Consider the following 13,312-nt stretch of genomic DNA (forward strand, 5'->3'; position numbering starts at 1 on the left):
ATATAGTGAGGTCTTGCAGCTGCCACTGCTCCTCACCACCACCAGGACCCACAGCAATCATCGGGGCAATTTTTGAATTCCTGGTTGTCCTGTCTCTTGGTGCTATGTGGAGAGCTGGGGATCCAGGAACTGCTAAGGCAGCGATTTTCAACCTTTTCCCTCTCATGGCAAACTGATAAAGTGCTAAAATTGTCAAGGCACACCGTTGGTTTTTGGACAATTGACAAGGCACACTGCATTGCCAGTGGGGGGCTCACATCCCCCAGTAGGCCTCCTAATAAATGACCCTTCCCCAAACTCCCACAGTATACCTGTGGACCATTCACAGCACTCCAGTGTGCTGTGGAACAGTGACTCCAGTGTGCTAAGGAATACAGGGAAGAGAAAGTGGGTGGTAAACTGCCACCTGCCCCCTGGAAAGCTTCTTCATTGGGCCCCTGGGTAGCTTGTTGGGCGGTAGGAAGGAGCATCAGCACAGCATCCTCTCCTTCCCCCGCACCTACTCTCCTGCTGCTATCCTCACTATTGCCCAGAACACCAGCCAGGGGCCCATGGCCCACTTACTAGGGAGTGGTGGGGGCAGGTAGCACGTGGGGCTCCTGGTCCGTTGTCTGGCTCTGTGTGTCATGAAGTGAGAACTGGAGCACATCTGCTTTCCAAAGCACGGGGGGGGGCACCACTGAGAGACCCCTGCAGGGGTTTTCTCTGAGCCCCCCCCCCCCCCAATCTGAAGCTGACACTACCCAGGTACCAGGAAATTGGAGTCATCTCTAGGAATTAGGCCTGTTGGATCCCATGTGATCTAAATGATGCCGACAAGCCATGGCGAGCTTGCGATTCCCCCAGTGAGTTGTTGGCATGAGAGCCGGCCCAGCACGAGGCAGCTCCCTCTCCGTGGTGCAGAGTGCAAAGCCTTCCCTGGGGCTGTGTGGCAGGCACAGCACCCCACCCAGCCACGTGGGCTTGGCCCGGGTAAGGCAGCGCAGCGCTTTCCCACGCTGCTCAATCCACAGCTTGACATGGAGATCCTGATCCCTCAGGGCCTGGGGGCCTCACCCGTTCCTTGAAACCACCGAGTGAAACTGCTGACTCACTCACCGCGAGCCATGTGGGTGGCTGAGGTGCCTGTCTCTCCCCAACATGCCTAGGCAACTCACCACAGTTCTGCAGTCACAGCCAGTGACTCAGTGAATCACAGCCAAAGACAATGCAGGTACCCAGGGATGGACAGAACTGGGACTGGCCCATCCATGAGGCCAATTGAGGTGGGTGCCTTAGGCATGGTTAACATGGTGAGCAACACCTGTCCACTTAACTGGCTTCACCACCCTGTCTGCTCTTTAGAATTGAAACAAGGGAACAGAACAGAAGAGGAAGTGTGGAGGAGAGATGAGTGAAGGACTCTGATATTGGAGGTACTCCTGTGTAGCCCTCTGCTCTCATTTCCTCCTCCTTCCTCTTCTGCTTTGTTCCCCTTTTCAAATCCAAGGAGCAGGAGGAGTGACAGTTGACACAGGCATCCAGGGATGGAGAGCACCACTCTGAACTTCTGGAACATTGGGGTGGGGTGGGGTGGGGATGGCCCAATCCAATAGGCAGCTGCTCAGGGTGGCAGAAATCTAGGGCAGGGGTGCTCAATAGGTGGATCACGATCTACCGGTAGATCGCGGAGTGCCGACCCCCCCCCCTTTCAGGTGCCAGTGGGAGGAAACGCCGGGAGTAAGCCCCATTGTACTCAATGGGGCTTACTCCCAGGTAAGTGTGGCTAGGATTGCAGCCTCACAGCCTAATCCTAGGCATGTCTACTCAGGAGTAAGTCCTGTTATACTCAGTGGGGCTCAAGGTACACCAACATACATTGTACACATAAATGTTATATGTTATGATGGCGCGAACATTGTAAAAAAAACTCTGGTAGATCTCCAGGCCTTGCTGGGTTTCAAAGTAGCTCTCGAGCCAAAAAAGTGTGAGCATCCCTGATCTAGGGGCTCCAAGTTACTCAATGAGGAAATAATTCCCTCTTCTCCTGATACAAATTTTTATACCCATCCCCTAGTCTTCCTGGGCAGAACCCCTCATCCCCCAGTCCTTACAAGCAAATAGGAGGAAAGTGTCATTATGGGATTGGAGGTTCCAATGGGGAAACCTCTGGGTTGGAACCCAAGTCTTCCTTTGCCCCAGATGTTTTTGTCCCAGAAATTTGGAGTGGGGAGTCAGTTGTACAGTATTCCCCTTTTTGTTTCCCAAAATTTGAGAATTCCACCAATTTGAGAATTCCCTGCTTTGCTGTCACAGGATGAGGGGTCACTGGGAGAGAAGGGCCTAGAAAGCGATGTGGGGAGAGCACACCTGAAGTTCTTAGATAGCTGTACCAAAAGCTACTGCACAAGACAGAAGGAGCTTTCATGTACAGGACAGAATACCTGATTGTCAGTGTCTGGGGGTAAATACAGCAGGGGAGAGCTGCTCCAGTCATCTCCTTCTAATGGGCTCTCCATTAGCACAAGGGTGCTAGAATCTGCCTATGCCCCAGAAGGGCTCCCCCAAGGTTCTTATATCCCCTCCTTTTTCTCTTTGTTCTTTTATCTAAAACAAATAGGCTCTGTTCTCTGGGGAGCAACACATAGTGAGGTGTCCATATATCAAGCCAGATCTTTGATGCATCTAGTTTAGTACTTTCACCAAACTCTGGTCCATATCCCAAGGAGGTGCAAGACTCCTTGTTGGTTTGTCAACCATCACTTAATGAGCATGATCAGGGCAGTTTGCATCACAGCCAACAGCAGACTGCCCCCCCAGGAATGCTCCCAGTCTCCTTTTGAAGCCATCTCTGCAACTGACAGTCACCACAACTTGTAGCAGAGAATTCCACAGGCTAATGATGCATTGTGTGAAAAATGATTTTTTTCCTGCCCCCTGAGTTTCACTGGATAAACTCTTGAGTTCTCATATTACAAGGCAGGGAACCAAACTTCTCTCTCTCTCTCTCTCTCTCTCTCCATGCCATGACTCATTTCATAAACCTCCCCCTGAGGTCATCTTCCTCCCTCCCTCTTCTTTCTTTCTGGTTGGGAAATAGCTCTAGCCCTAGGTTTACAAGAAAGGGTGGAAGTTGGAGACATGAGGGACTGGTAATTAAGTAATTGAAGCAAGTGTGTTCCTTGCTCCAATTTAGGAGCCAAAATGCCAGAATGCAGCCTGAAGATTGTTCCGACAACAGAAACTGCATGGGATTTCAGCCTGGGTTCAGGCACCTACCATTTTTGCTAACCTGACTCTTCCGGTTTGGGCAGGGCAAATTTTGAGATTCAATCTCATTTATGGCTTGTAATATGGAATTCAAAGGATCTAGGCTGTTTTGTGTATGTATTGTTAAAAAAATCAAATCAACAAATCAAGTTTCTAGCCCTTATGGCGGGGAGGTATATCTGAGGCATCGGCTAAAATCCTTGTCAGAAAACCATGGAGAACCCATGCAAAATATCTGGGAATTGGATGCTGTGTGCTCCCGTCCACCAACATCAGGAAATGGGTGGCTATATTTAGCTCTAGCCTCCATTTCCAAGAAGTCCTCAAGGGCCACCCATGTGGACCCCATTGCAGTCATCCTTTTGAAAAGCAATGGGTGGAACTAACCAGTCCCCTGTCTCCAAGAAGTGGTTCAGCTCATGAACTGGAGAGACACAGCTGATAGACCCATCCTCCATGAATTTCCATAATTAATACTTTCCCACAATCAGGACCCTAAGGCCATCTAGTCCAAGCCCTGCTCAGTGCAAGAAATCCAGGGCTAAAGTATCCCCAGTGAGGAGTACCCAGCCTCAGCTTGAAAACCTCTGTAATGGAAATGTGCAAGATTCCCTGGAGGAGATAAGAGTATGGTGTCAACAGTGGCTCCTTGCTCTGGCAGGCAAGCATAGGGTTCATGACTTTCAACCTCTCCTCACAAGCCTTGTTTTCCAGACCCTTGGCCATCTTCAGTGTGCTCCCTGGGGCATTTGGTGGGCTGCTGTGAGATACAGGAAGCTGGACTAGATGGGCCTATGGCCTGATCCAGTGGGGCTGTTCTTATGTCCTCTCCTAAACGTGTTCCAATTTGTCCCCCTCTTTCTTGAATGCTGCCCCCAGAACTGGACAACATACTCCCAATGACACCTGACTGGTATGGAATAAAATGGGGCTATTCTATCTTGTAACTTGAAAGCCACAGTTCTGTTACTGAAGCCTCAAATCGCATTAGCCTTTTTTGCAGCTGTATCAAATTGCAGGATCACATTCAACATGCGATTGAATGCAGTTGCAGTCCCAAGTTACCTTTTTTCATATGTATAACTGGCAAGCCAGGTACCCCACCACCCTAAACCTGTGCATTGGATGGGGAGGGGTACGTGCAGAACTTTGCATCTTGAGTCATCGCACATTTCCAAGCCTGCAACTTGATTAGGACTTGGTTTGTTTTGACGGAGAACCTCTAGGCTGTTGACTAGGTTGAAGCAACAATAAAGGAGCTTTCGATCCATGGGAGGGCCTGGCAATGCACCAGTATCTCTCCCGATTCCCTGCTGATCCAGCATTTTTCTGATGCCAGCAGGCAAACTCATTTTTGACTTCATAGCCTGGGATCCTTTACCTCCAAAAAGATGACTGGGGAGCCTTCACCACAAAACTAACACCAGCAGCCAGAATGCTACCCCCATGTCCTAGACTTAGGGATCATTCACACATTCAATAGAATAACTTGACACCACTTAATGGTGACCTTTTGCATGTGTGAACAGGCCTGACATTGACCTGACCTGGCATTGCAAGGATTAGAATGATAATTTATCTCCTCCTCCTCTCCCTGCACTCTCTTTTAAAAATCATAACAATCGTATTAGTTTATTTTTTAAAAATATACACAACATTTTTATTTGGATCTTCGGTTCTTAAACCAGAATTTTCCAGTTGGCTTCCAGAATTTCTAAAAGTGCCCTCCCTGCTGTGGAGCATGCATACACACCGTGCCTGTGTCAGTCACTAGTCCTGAATGAAAAAGGGCCAGTCCAGAGCACGGATTCCCACAGAAACACCACAGACATCCTCCTTTGAGGTGATCTTGTTGCATCTTGACTTTGGGAATGACTGAATGATTCACAATATGCCCCCATATATAAACAGGGCAGGATGGCCTACTCACTGGGAGAAGGCAAGATCAAAGCCACAAGTCATGCAGCTACACAAAGGGGAGCATCTTCTGTTGTGGCTTCAGTTGTGGCTGTCTGTTGGTGTTCTTTTTGCATCTTTTTAGATTGTGAGCCCTTTTGGGACAGGGAGCTATTAGTTATTTGATTTTTCTCTGTAAACCGCTTTGTGAACTTTTAGTTGAAAAGTGGTATATAAATACTGTTAATAATAATAATAATAATAATAATAATAATAATAATAATAATAATAATAAGTCTTCTGAGAATGAACACTTTGGGCTCAGAGTAGCCTTCCAGCCTGGCCCTGTGCAGAATTCATTCAAACTTTAAAATCAATAGTTTAGGCCCATCTAACAGCAGCAGATCAGGCTGCTTAATTATTTGAATGCATTATCGGTCATTCTCGCTGAACGTACAGGAGGTCCCCAGATTCCAGCCATGGCAGCATCTCCTGGTAAGACTGGGAAAGACTGTTTGCTGCCTGAAACCCTGGAGAACCGACTCTGGTCAGCACAGACAATGCTAAGCTAGATGGACGCAGCAGAAGGCAGTTTTGTATGTTCATCTAATCCCGGTTTGGGGCTTGAAAACAGTGGCCACAATCTTCACCCTCAGAAGGTGGATGAAGGAACCACAAAAGGAGCAAAGAACAAGGATCTAACACTGGTACAGCCAGGGCTGGCTCACATTATCCTGTCACTCTGTGTGCCATACACTGCCAACCACGCCAGCCTGATGATGTGGCAGCCTCTGCTCCTCTCACTCCCTTGATTGGAAAGTGTTGGGGTTCCCCTCCTCCCGTGAGTCCCCAACTTACCAAGGGAGAAGGCTGCTGGACCAGAGCAGAGGCAGCAGCCTTCCCAGCCCTCTCAGGAACAACCCTGGCAGCTCCAGCTGAGAGGAGGTGGGAGGGAAACAGAGAGAGGAAGGGGAGGAGTTGTGGTAAGCCCAGAGACAGAGATAGGCCCTATTTGTACCCTCCCTATGAGGGAAGGGGAGGGGCCAAAGGGGAGGGGTCTGCCCTACATAAACCTGGAGGCCAGGGATGACAAGGCAGTTAGGAGTTAATAGAGCAGGCAGGAGGTTCTGCTGCTAGCAGCCCCTGCTCCTGACTAATGATTGCTGCCAACCCAAAGAAGGGGAACCAGGTGATGCAACCCCCCCTTCTTGTGGGGAGCAAGTCTGAGGCCTCCACAAGGGGTCCCCCTGGGAAAGGCTGGGTGGGCCCTCCCCTCCCCCACAGGGAGGCTGAGGCCTCACAGAAACAAAAAGAAGGAAGAGGGGGCAGAGCAGGAGAGGAAGTGGAGAGGAGGAGGAGGAGGAGAGAGAGAGTCTCCAGCACTCTAGCTCAGTGTTCTTCAACCTGGGGGTCATGACCCCAATGGGGTCACAAAGCCTTTGTTGTGGGTTGTGGCAACTTACAGGAACAAAATAGGCTGAAGATCACTGGACTAGAGCACCACCAGGTAAAGAGGGAAGTATCAGCTGTACCCCTTCAGGTACCAGGAGATGGTCCCAACTCAAGGTCTTAACACTTGTGCTAAAATAGCTTCTACTTGTGCCAGGCTTCCTGGCATCCTTTTCTCTCTAATAAGAGTATTTGGTTACAGTGAACAGTGCTGGGAGGATGTAACAGGGAGTGGGGGGTTAGGGTCCCTGGAGGGGGTCAGGATCAGCAGGGTGGGTCCCCAGTCTTATGCATTATTTATTTATTGGAGTTGTGGCACAAAAAAGGTTGAAGATCACTACTCCTTCTGCAACATCACCCTCTTTCCAGTCCAGGGAGGAAGTTGTAAGTGGGCTGATGGAAATGAGCATCTCCTGGTCAATCTGCTGTCTGAGGCAACTGGAGGCCTCAGTAGGCTTCATGGCTGAGGCAGCTCTGGCCATGATCAATGCTGTTGGACAGGGGCAGAATGGAAACTTCACTGCCATTCTATAGCACTACCCCTCCCCTCCCCTATATTTGACTAGCAAATCACCTGAGCATCACAAGTTTGCAGATTTGGGGACAAGACCAGGCACAACCCAGGGAACCTGGAGAAACCTGAGCGATGCCTGTTGCTGGGGCATGTTTGGGCAACTGGTGCAAAGCCTAAATGGAGTAGGATTCACCTTTCGTGGATTGGAAGTGCACATCTCCCAGCCTGGGCCTTTCTCCATCCAGGCAGGAGAGAAAATGGAGCCAAAGGGCAAGACGGGAGCAAGTTTCTTCAGGCTTCCTCATCTGTTGCCATTGCAGGTACAGTGAGCTTTGCAGGTTGTGGCATTGGGCAGTCATCTCTGAACATTAGTCATGACCTCACTGGATGGTCTTTACCAGACCATTGTGAGGGTGGCTGAAATCATGGCACATGTTGCATAATTGTGCGAATCCATAATTGACTTTAAATGGGGGAGGGGACAGAGGACTGGTCTATCAGTGACTTTTAGCCAGGAAGATGAAATGGAACCTGAGTGGGCATCACGGTTGGCCCATTTATGAGATCAACTGAGGTGGTTGCCTCAGGTCATAGATTGGCAAGACACACCCACTTCCATTCACCCACCTGCTGCTCTTCCTCCCACTTGCTGGACTGGAAAAGGGAGTAGAGGTGTGAACAAGAGGGCAGTGGTGCACTAGAGCAGCCATTTTCAACCAGTGCCCTGTGGCACACTAGTGTGCCATGGATGGTCCGCAGGTGTGCCTCAGGAGTTTGGGGAGGGTCATTTGTTAGAAGGGCCATTGGGGAATGTGAGCCTCCTACCAGCAGTGCGCAATGTCAAAATACCGATGGTGTGTCGTGGCAATTTTAGCACCTTGTCAGTGTGCCATGAGATGACAAAGGTTGAAAATCACTGGGCTAGAGCATCAGAGAACTGCCTGAATGCCTGTAGGAGGCATCCTCTCTCTTCCTCCAAATCCCTTCTTAAAAACCCACAATTTCCGTGAAGCCTCTTGTACCATGACTTCACACCCATTCCCTGCTGTAACTAAGCTTAAAGTTATGCCAAGTGAACACTGTGTAAGCCCCTTAGAGCAAGGACTTATTTTTCAACCTTTGTAAAAAAATGGGCATGTTGATGCCACTATAGAAATAAGATTAATAAAGTGTGTTTTTTGTCCTGTGCAAAGTTCTGTGTTCCAAAGTGTAGAAAAGAATTTTTTTAAACATTTCAAATAATTTTTCAAAACAACTTTATTAGATATCAAACCTATGCATATGTACAAATTAAAGTGCTTTCCAACCTTTGGCTTTTCAGCTAGGCCAGATTTGTGCAAATCACAGACTGAGATAGAAAGTTTGTTAGCCCTTCAATCATCCATTCCCCCCCCCCCCCCACACACACACACATACTTTTAATGGTCACAGAACCCTCTGGAGAGGGAAAAATGATTTCTGGTCAGGTAACAAGGACCAGATTGTGGCCTAGACTCTGGAAGTTGCCTTGATAAGCTGTAATGTTTCCAGACCTCAGTGCTAATTTACACCTCCTCCCCATCCTCTCCCAAATTGTTACATTTTTTTAGAGGGTTTAAGAGTTTCCTATCTTCACAGTAGTTCTCCCTGTATTTCTGTGTGAGTCACTCTTCTGGGAGTGCCTTGAGCGGAAGGAGATTACCCCAGAGCAGTGACCCCAGCAGAGAGAGAGACACAACAGACAGCCTCCTCTGGTCATTCTGCTCTGTCAAAGGAACTACTCACATCCCACATTAGAGGTTTGTTGGGAATGCCTGACCTCAGTGGAGGCTGACTGGAAGGAAGGCCAGAGCAGCAACTCATGCAGAGATGTGACAAGCAGCCAGCCTCTTTTGTGTGCTGGGGCTCACAGGAGGATTTAGTTAATACATTGCCCGCCGGCACTTCTCTAGCAGCAGAATGCTACACCCTAGCACCCACTGTGGGAAGGCAGCCAACCAGAATGAGATACCAGACTGGCCTCTGTCATCGTCTTTAGAGTCCTGTGTCTCTGTCATTAGAGTCCTGTGTCTCTACCAGGGTCTCCAGAACACAGGTCGCGCCATGGGCAAGAGTGCAGAAAGGTCTTCCTGAGCCCTTCTGGCTGGGCAGAGGGGCATTGCCAAACTCTGTGCTTGGGACAAGTCTGTGGGGCCACTGCAGTCCTGGAGAGAGCCCCTTTCTTCACAGTCCTGCTGAAGGCGCCCCAAGAGACTGCAGCAGGAGTCCCAGTTTAGGGGTTCGTACTTCGGCAAGAGGGCTGTGAGCTGGGACAGGCAAGCTTGGTAGCCTTCATAGTAGCTGTTGCTGGAATCTGCGGGAGAAAAATCAGGGTCAATAGCCAGCCATGGAATGCCTCCCAGTGCAACTGGGGTGGAAGTTCTAATTTCTATGGACACCAATGTTAATAATAAATACGCAGTCCTGCAAGGGTATTTAAGAGATGCACCAAAAGATGACTCGATAGAGCCTCTGCAAGAAGTCTACCCTGTAATGTCCATTGCTGGGGAACAGCAGCTGGGGGGCTTATTTTTTTCCATGCTACAAACCTGCCTTATGCCAAGTTGCCCCATCAAGTCCAACAGCAGCTCCCCCAGATCTCAGGCAAAGAAGGACTGTTCCCAGCCCAACCTGGAAGTACCAGGATTTGAACTTGGAACCTTCAGTGTGAAAGGCACCTGCTCTATATGGAGCTATGGCTATGTCATAGGTTCATCTCAGCATTGTCAGACTCTGAACAGCAGCAGTTCCCTGAGTTTCAGAAGGACCTTTCTCTACCCCACCTAGAGATGCTGCAAAGTAGAGGCTCAATCAGTGAGCTACAGTGTCCTCTTCAGGAGGAGCCCCAACCCTGGAGCATTTTAGTCCTCCTGTCCTGGAGCAAGTTCCTCCTCAGTCACCCATCTGAACTGGTTCACCCTTGCATGCTCCTGGCTCCAATTGCAACACCTGGTCCGATAGCCTCAGACAAAACTTTCCAGGTAGTCTAGGCACCCATCCATCAAACCTTGAGTGATGCAATGCCAAGAAATCAAGTGACACACTTACCGGAGACAGAGGCTCGGGGACTTGGAAACTCCTTTAGGAACTGCACGGTCATCTCTAAAATATCTGCCTTCTCCAGTTTGGAGTAGCGAGAATTCTGGAGAGAAAAAGAAACAGATGCATTTTAAATAAATCTACAAAAGATAAAATATTAGTTTTTTTTTTAAACTATATCCTGCTTTTCTCTGGGCAAACAGGCAGCACACACCCCAGGCAAAAATCTGTTTCTTGCATTTAACTTCTACTTTTCCTCCAAGTTTTGAGTCTTCCCTACTTTATATTCCCACAAGAGTCCTACAAGGTAGGCTAAATGAGGAGACAGAGCAGCTTAGATCCTCCCAGGCTCGATGCAGCATGCTAGCCAGTGCACCACACTAGTTCCTTTAACAGTACAAGCCTAGGCATGTCTACTCCCAGGTAAATCCCATTCAGTTTGATGAGACTGACTCCCAGGTCAGTGCATCTAGGATGCTCCAAGGAAGACACAGCAAATGTGTGTGGGGGGTGGGGTTACACACCACAGAGAATGAAATCATAGGTTTGTCTACTCAGAAGTAAATCAATGGAACTTACTCCCAGAAAAGTGTTTATAGGAGTGCATCCTAAATCATTTAAGGGGGGGATGTCAAGTTGCCCTATCTACTCTTGCTCTCTAACAGGCAAAATCAATGGTGCAATTCTATGCACGTCTCCTCAGAAGAAAATTCCCTTGTGTTCAACAGGACTTAGTCCCAGGAAGGTGTGCATCGGATTGCTGCTTAAGTGCTCTGCAGGCCTTGGGACACTGGAGGCAGAGGCTTAAATGCCCTGGGGAAACACACTTAGGCTGCAATGCTATACACTCTTTCCTGGGGGTAAGTCCCATTGAATGCAGTGGCACTTCCTTCTGAGTAGACATGCTTAGGTTTGCGCTGAAGAGTGCAAGCCTGCACGTGCCCAGCCTACTCAGAAGCAAATCCCATTGCATTCTATGGAGCTTACTCCCAGGAAAGTGTGCATAGGATTGCAGCCTCACTGAGGGATAAGGGTGCCAGGTAATGGGGATCCCAGAGGAGGAGATGGTCAGTTTAGGAAACTTGGGCATCCTGGGTGGACAACAAGGTGACTGGCTGGTCTGAGCAAAGCTGGGAACGGGACGACGACTAGGTGCCTGGAGAGCTGGGTGCAGTGCAGGGTGTTGCAAGGTGCAGAACAGTCAGCCAAAGAGCAGAGGGATCAGGGCCAGTGTGCTGGGGTGGGGGTGGGGATTAGAGAATAGAGACCAGGAAATGCATCTTGGGTGAAAAGGAGGCACTGGGGGCAGAGGCTTCCTGGTGAACTTGCTTCGAGGGGAGTGGGTGTGTGGAGGCCAGAGAAAGGGTGCATGAAGGGCATGGTGGAACAAGGGAAGACTGGCAGACGGAGCCCAGGGGGACAAGAAGGAGGTGCCTTTCCACACAAGCAGGGCTGAATGACAGGACCCATTCCTGGAGAGAGAGGCTATGATCCCCCATAGGACAGCAGTGGCCCAGCAGTGAAGCCTCCATGGACAGTGGCAGTCTATCATTGGAATACCAGAAGTTGGGGGCCCCCCTCCAAAAGGAGGAGAGCGCTACCTCCATGCCGTGCTTAGGGGGCTTCTCGCTTGGAGACAGGGTGCTGGATTTGGTGGGGTTTCTCAGATTTGCGAGCTGGTTCCAGTTTGGCCTCTCAAGAGAGTAAGGCCAGTTCTGGAAGTGATTCAGCCCTGGCAATGAAGGCTGAAGTCTACTGAGAAAGACACTCTGCACGCGCTCAGAGACACACTCTCACTCTGAAGGGGGCGCTACTCACGTCTTTGCCGATGAGAGGCAGGATGAGCGTCTTGAGCTGGTTGAGGCTGTCGTTGATGCGGGCCCGTCGACGCTTCTCCATGAGCGGCTTCAGGTTCTGCGGGGAGCGAGGGGAGGGAGTTACAGCCCAAGCCTAGGCATGTCTACTCAGAAGTAAATCTGACTGTGTTCGGTGGGGCTTCTTCCCAGGTCAGTGTGTCTAGGATTGCAACCTTAGAGCCCAAGCCTAGGCATGTCTACTCAGAAGAAAGTCCCATGATAGTCAATGGGGCTTACTTCCCTGGAAGTGTGGATAGGAGGGCAGGGGCTGCCCTGCTGGGCTCTCACCTTCCGCAGCTCGGGGGCTGCGCCGGCTTTCTTGGCGGCGCCCATCCTGGGAGAGAAGCTGGACGGCGCGGGCGAGCTGAGCGGGGCCATGGCAGGAGCGAGCGAGAGAGGCGTCGGCGAGAGGCGGACTCCTCTCTCCCCGCCCGCCGGGCCGCTTTTATGCTGCAGCCCAGCCCGCCCCGTCCGGCCCCCACCCAGCCGCTGGCTTGTGCCTCCGCGTCGCAGGGGGACGCCCCGTCCTGCACCCAGACCCAGGCCATCTGCTTTGCCCCCCCACATCCCCCACGCTTTGCCCCCCAGTGGGCGTCAGCGAGTCCCAGGGGGAGGGGACGCCTTTGGACCTGGAAAGGGGGGGTCTGACAATTCTCTGCCTCACTGGGGCAAAATGCGGGGGGGGGGGCGAAGGGGAATTGGGAGCCCATGTCAGTCCCATTATGGTCAATGGGGCTTACTCAGGAGTAAGTATGGCTAAGATTGCAGCCCCCCTCTGAGAGATGAATGCATTTATAAATGTTTGTTTAGGTATTCATTTTGCACTGCTCCTCTCTCCAGAGCCCGGTCCTGGGTTCGAGTTCTTCATGCTGAACATGGGGAGTTGGAGGAACTGAAATGCAGGGACACGCTAAAGCCGAAGAACAGGTTACTTCACCTTCGCCTAACCTGCCAGCCAGCCATTCAGGAAACTTCCTGGTTCCCTGCGTGTATGTGCGTGTGTGTGTGTGTGCCAGAGAGAGAGAGAGAGAGAGAGAGAGAGAGAGGCCAGATCATTCCCGCGTGTTCCCATGGCATGTGTGAACGCTTACAAACGAGTCCAGAATGAGATACAATTTGGGTTCTTCCCACTCTGGGAATACATTGCAAGTTGGGATGCGTCACATGTGAATGCTGATAGGAGTCGAAAGTGAGAAAAGAGCTGCCTTGTGTCCCCTCCCTCCCTCCCTCCCTTTCTTTCTATCTATCTATCTATCTATCTATCTATCTATCTATCTATCTATCTATCTAT

General features: G+C 50.3%; 1 protein-coding gene across 1 annotated transcript; it reads right to left on the reverse strand.

The window, feature by feature from the left end:
- Positions 1-9,159: 9,159 nt before the first annotated feature.
- On the reverse strand, positions 9,160-12,588 carry HES2 (hes family bHLH transcription factor 2). Its single transcript, XM_066637466.1, has 4 exons — positions 12,310-12,588; positions 11,963-12,079; positions 10,175-10,268; positions 9,160-9,440 (listed from the first exon to the last, which is right to left on the reverse strand). Exons 1-4 carry the CDS (start codon positions 12,586-12,588, stop codon positions 9,160-9,162), a joined length of 771 nt encoding a protein of 256 aa, XP_066493563.1.
- Between the last annotated feature and the right edge of the window lie 724 nt (positions 12,589-13,312).

This window comes from Tiliqua scincoides, chromosome 9, assembly GCF_035046505.1.
Source record: "Tiliqua scincoides isolate rTilSci1 chromosome 9, rTilSci1.hap2, whole genome shotgun sequence".
In the NCBI taxonomy this organism is placed as follows: Eukaryota; Metazoa; Chordata; class Lepidosauria; order Squamata; family Scincidae; genus Tiliqua; species Tiliqua scincoides.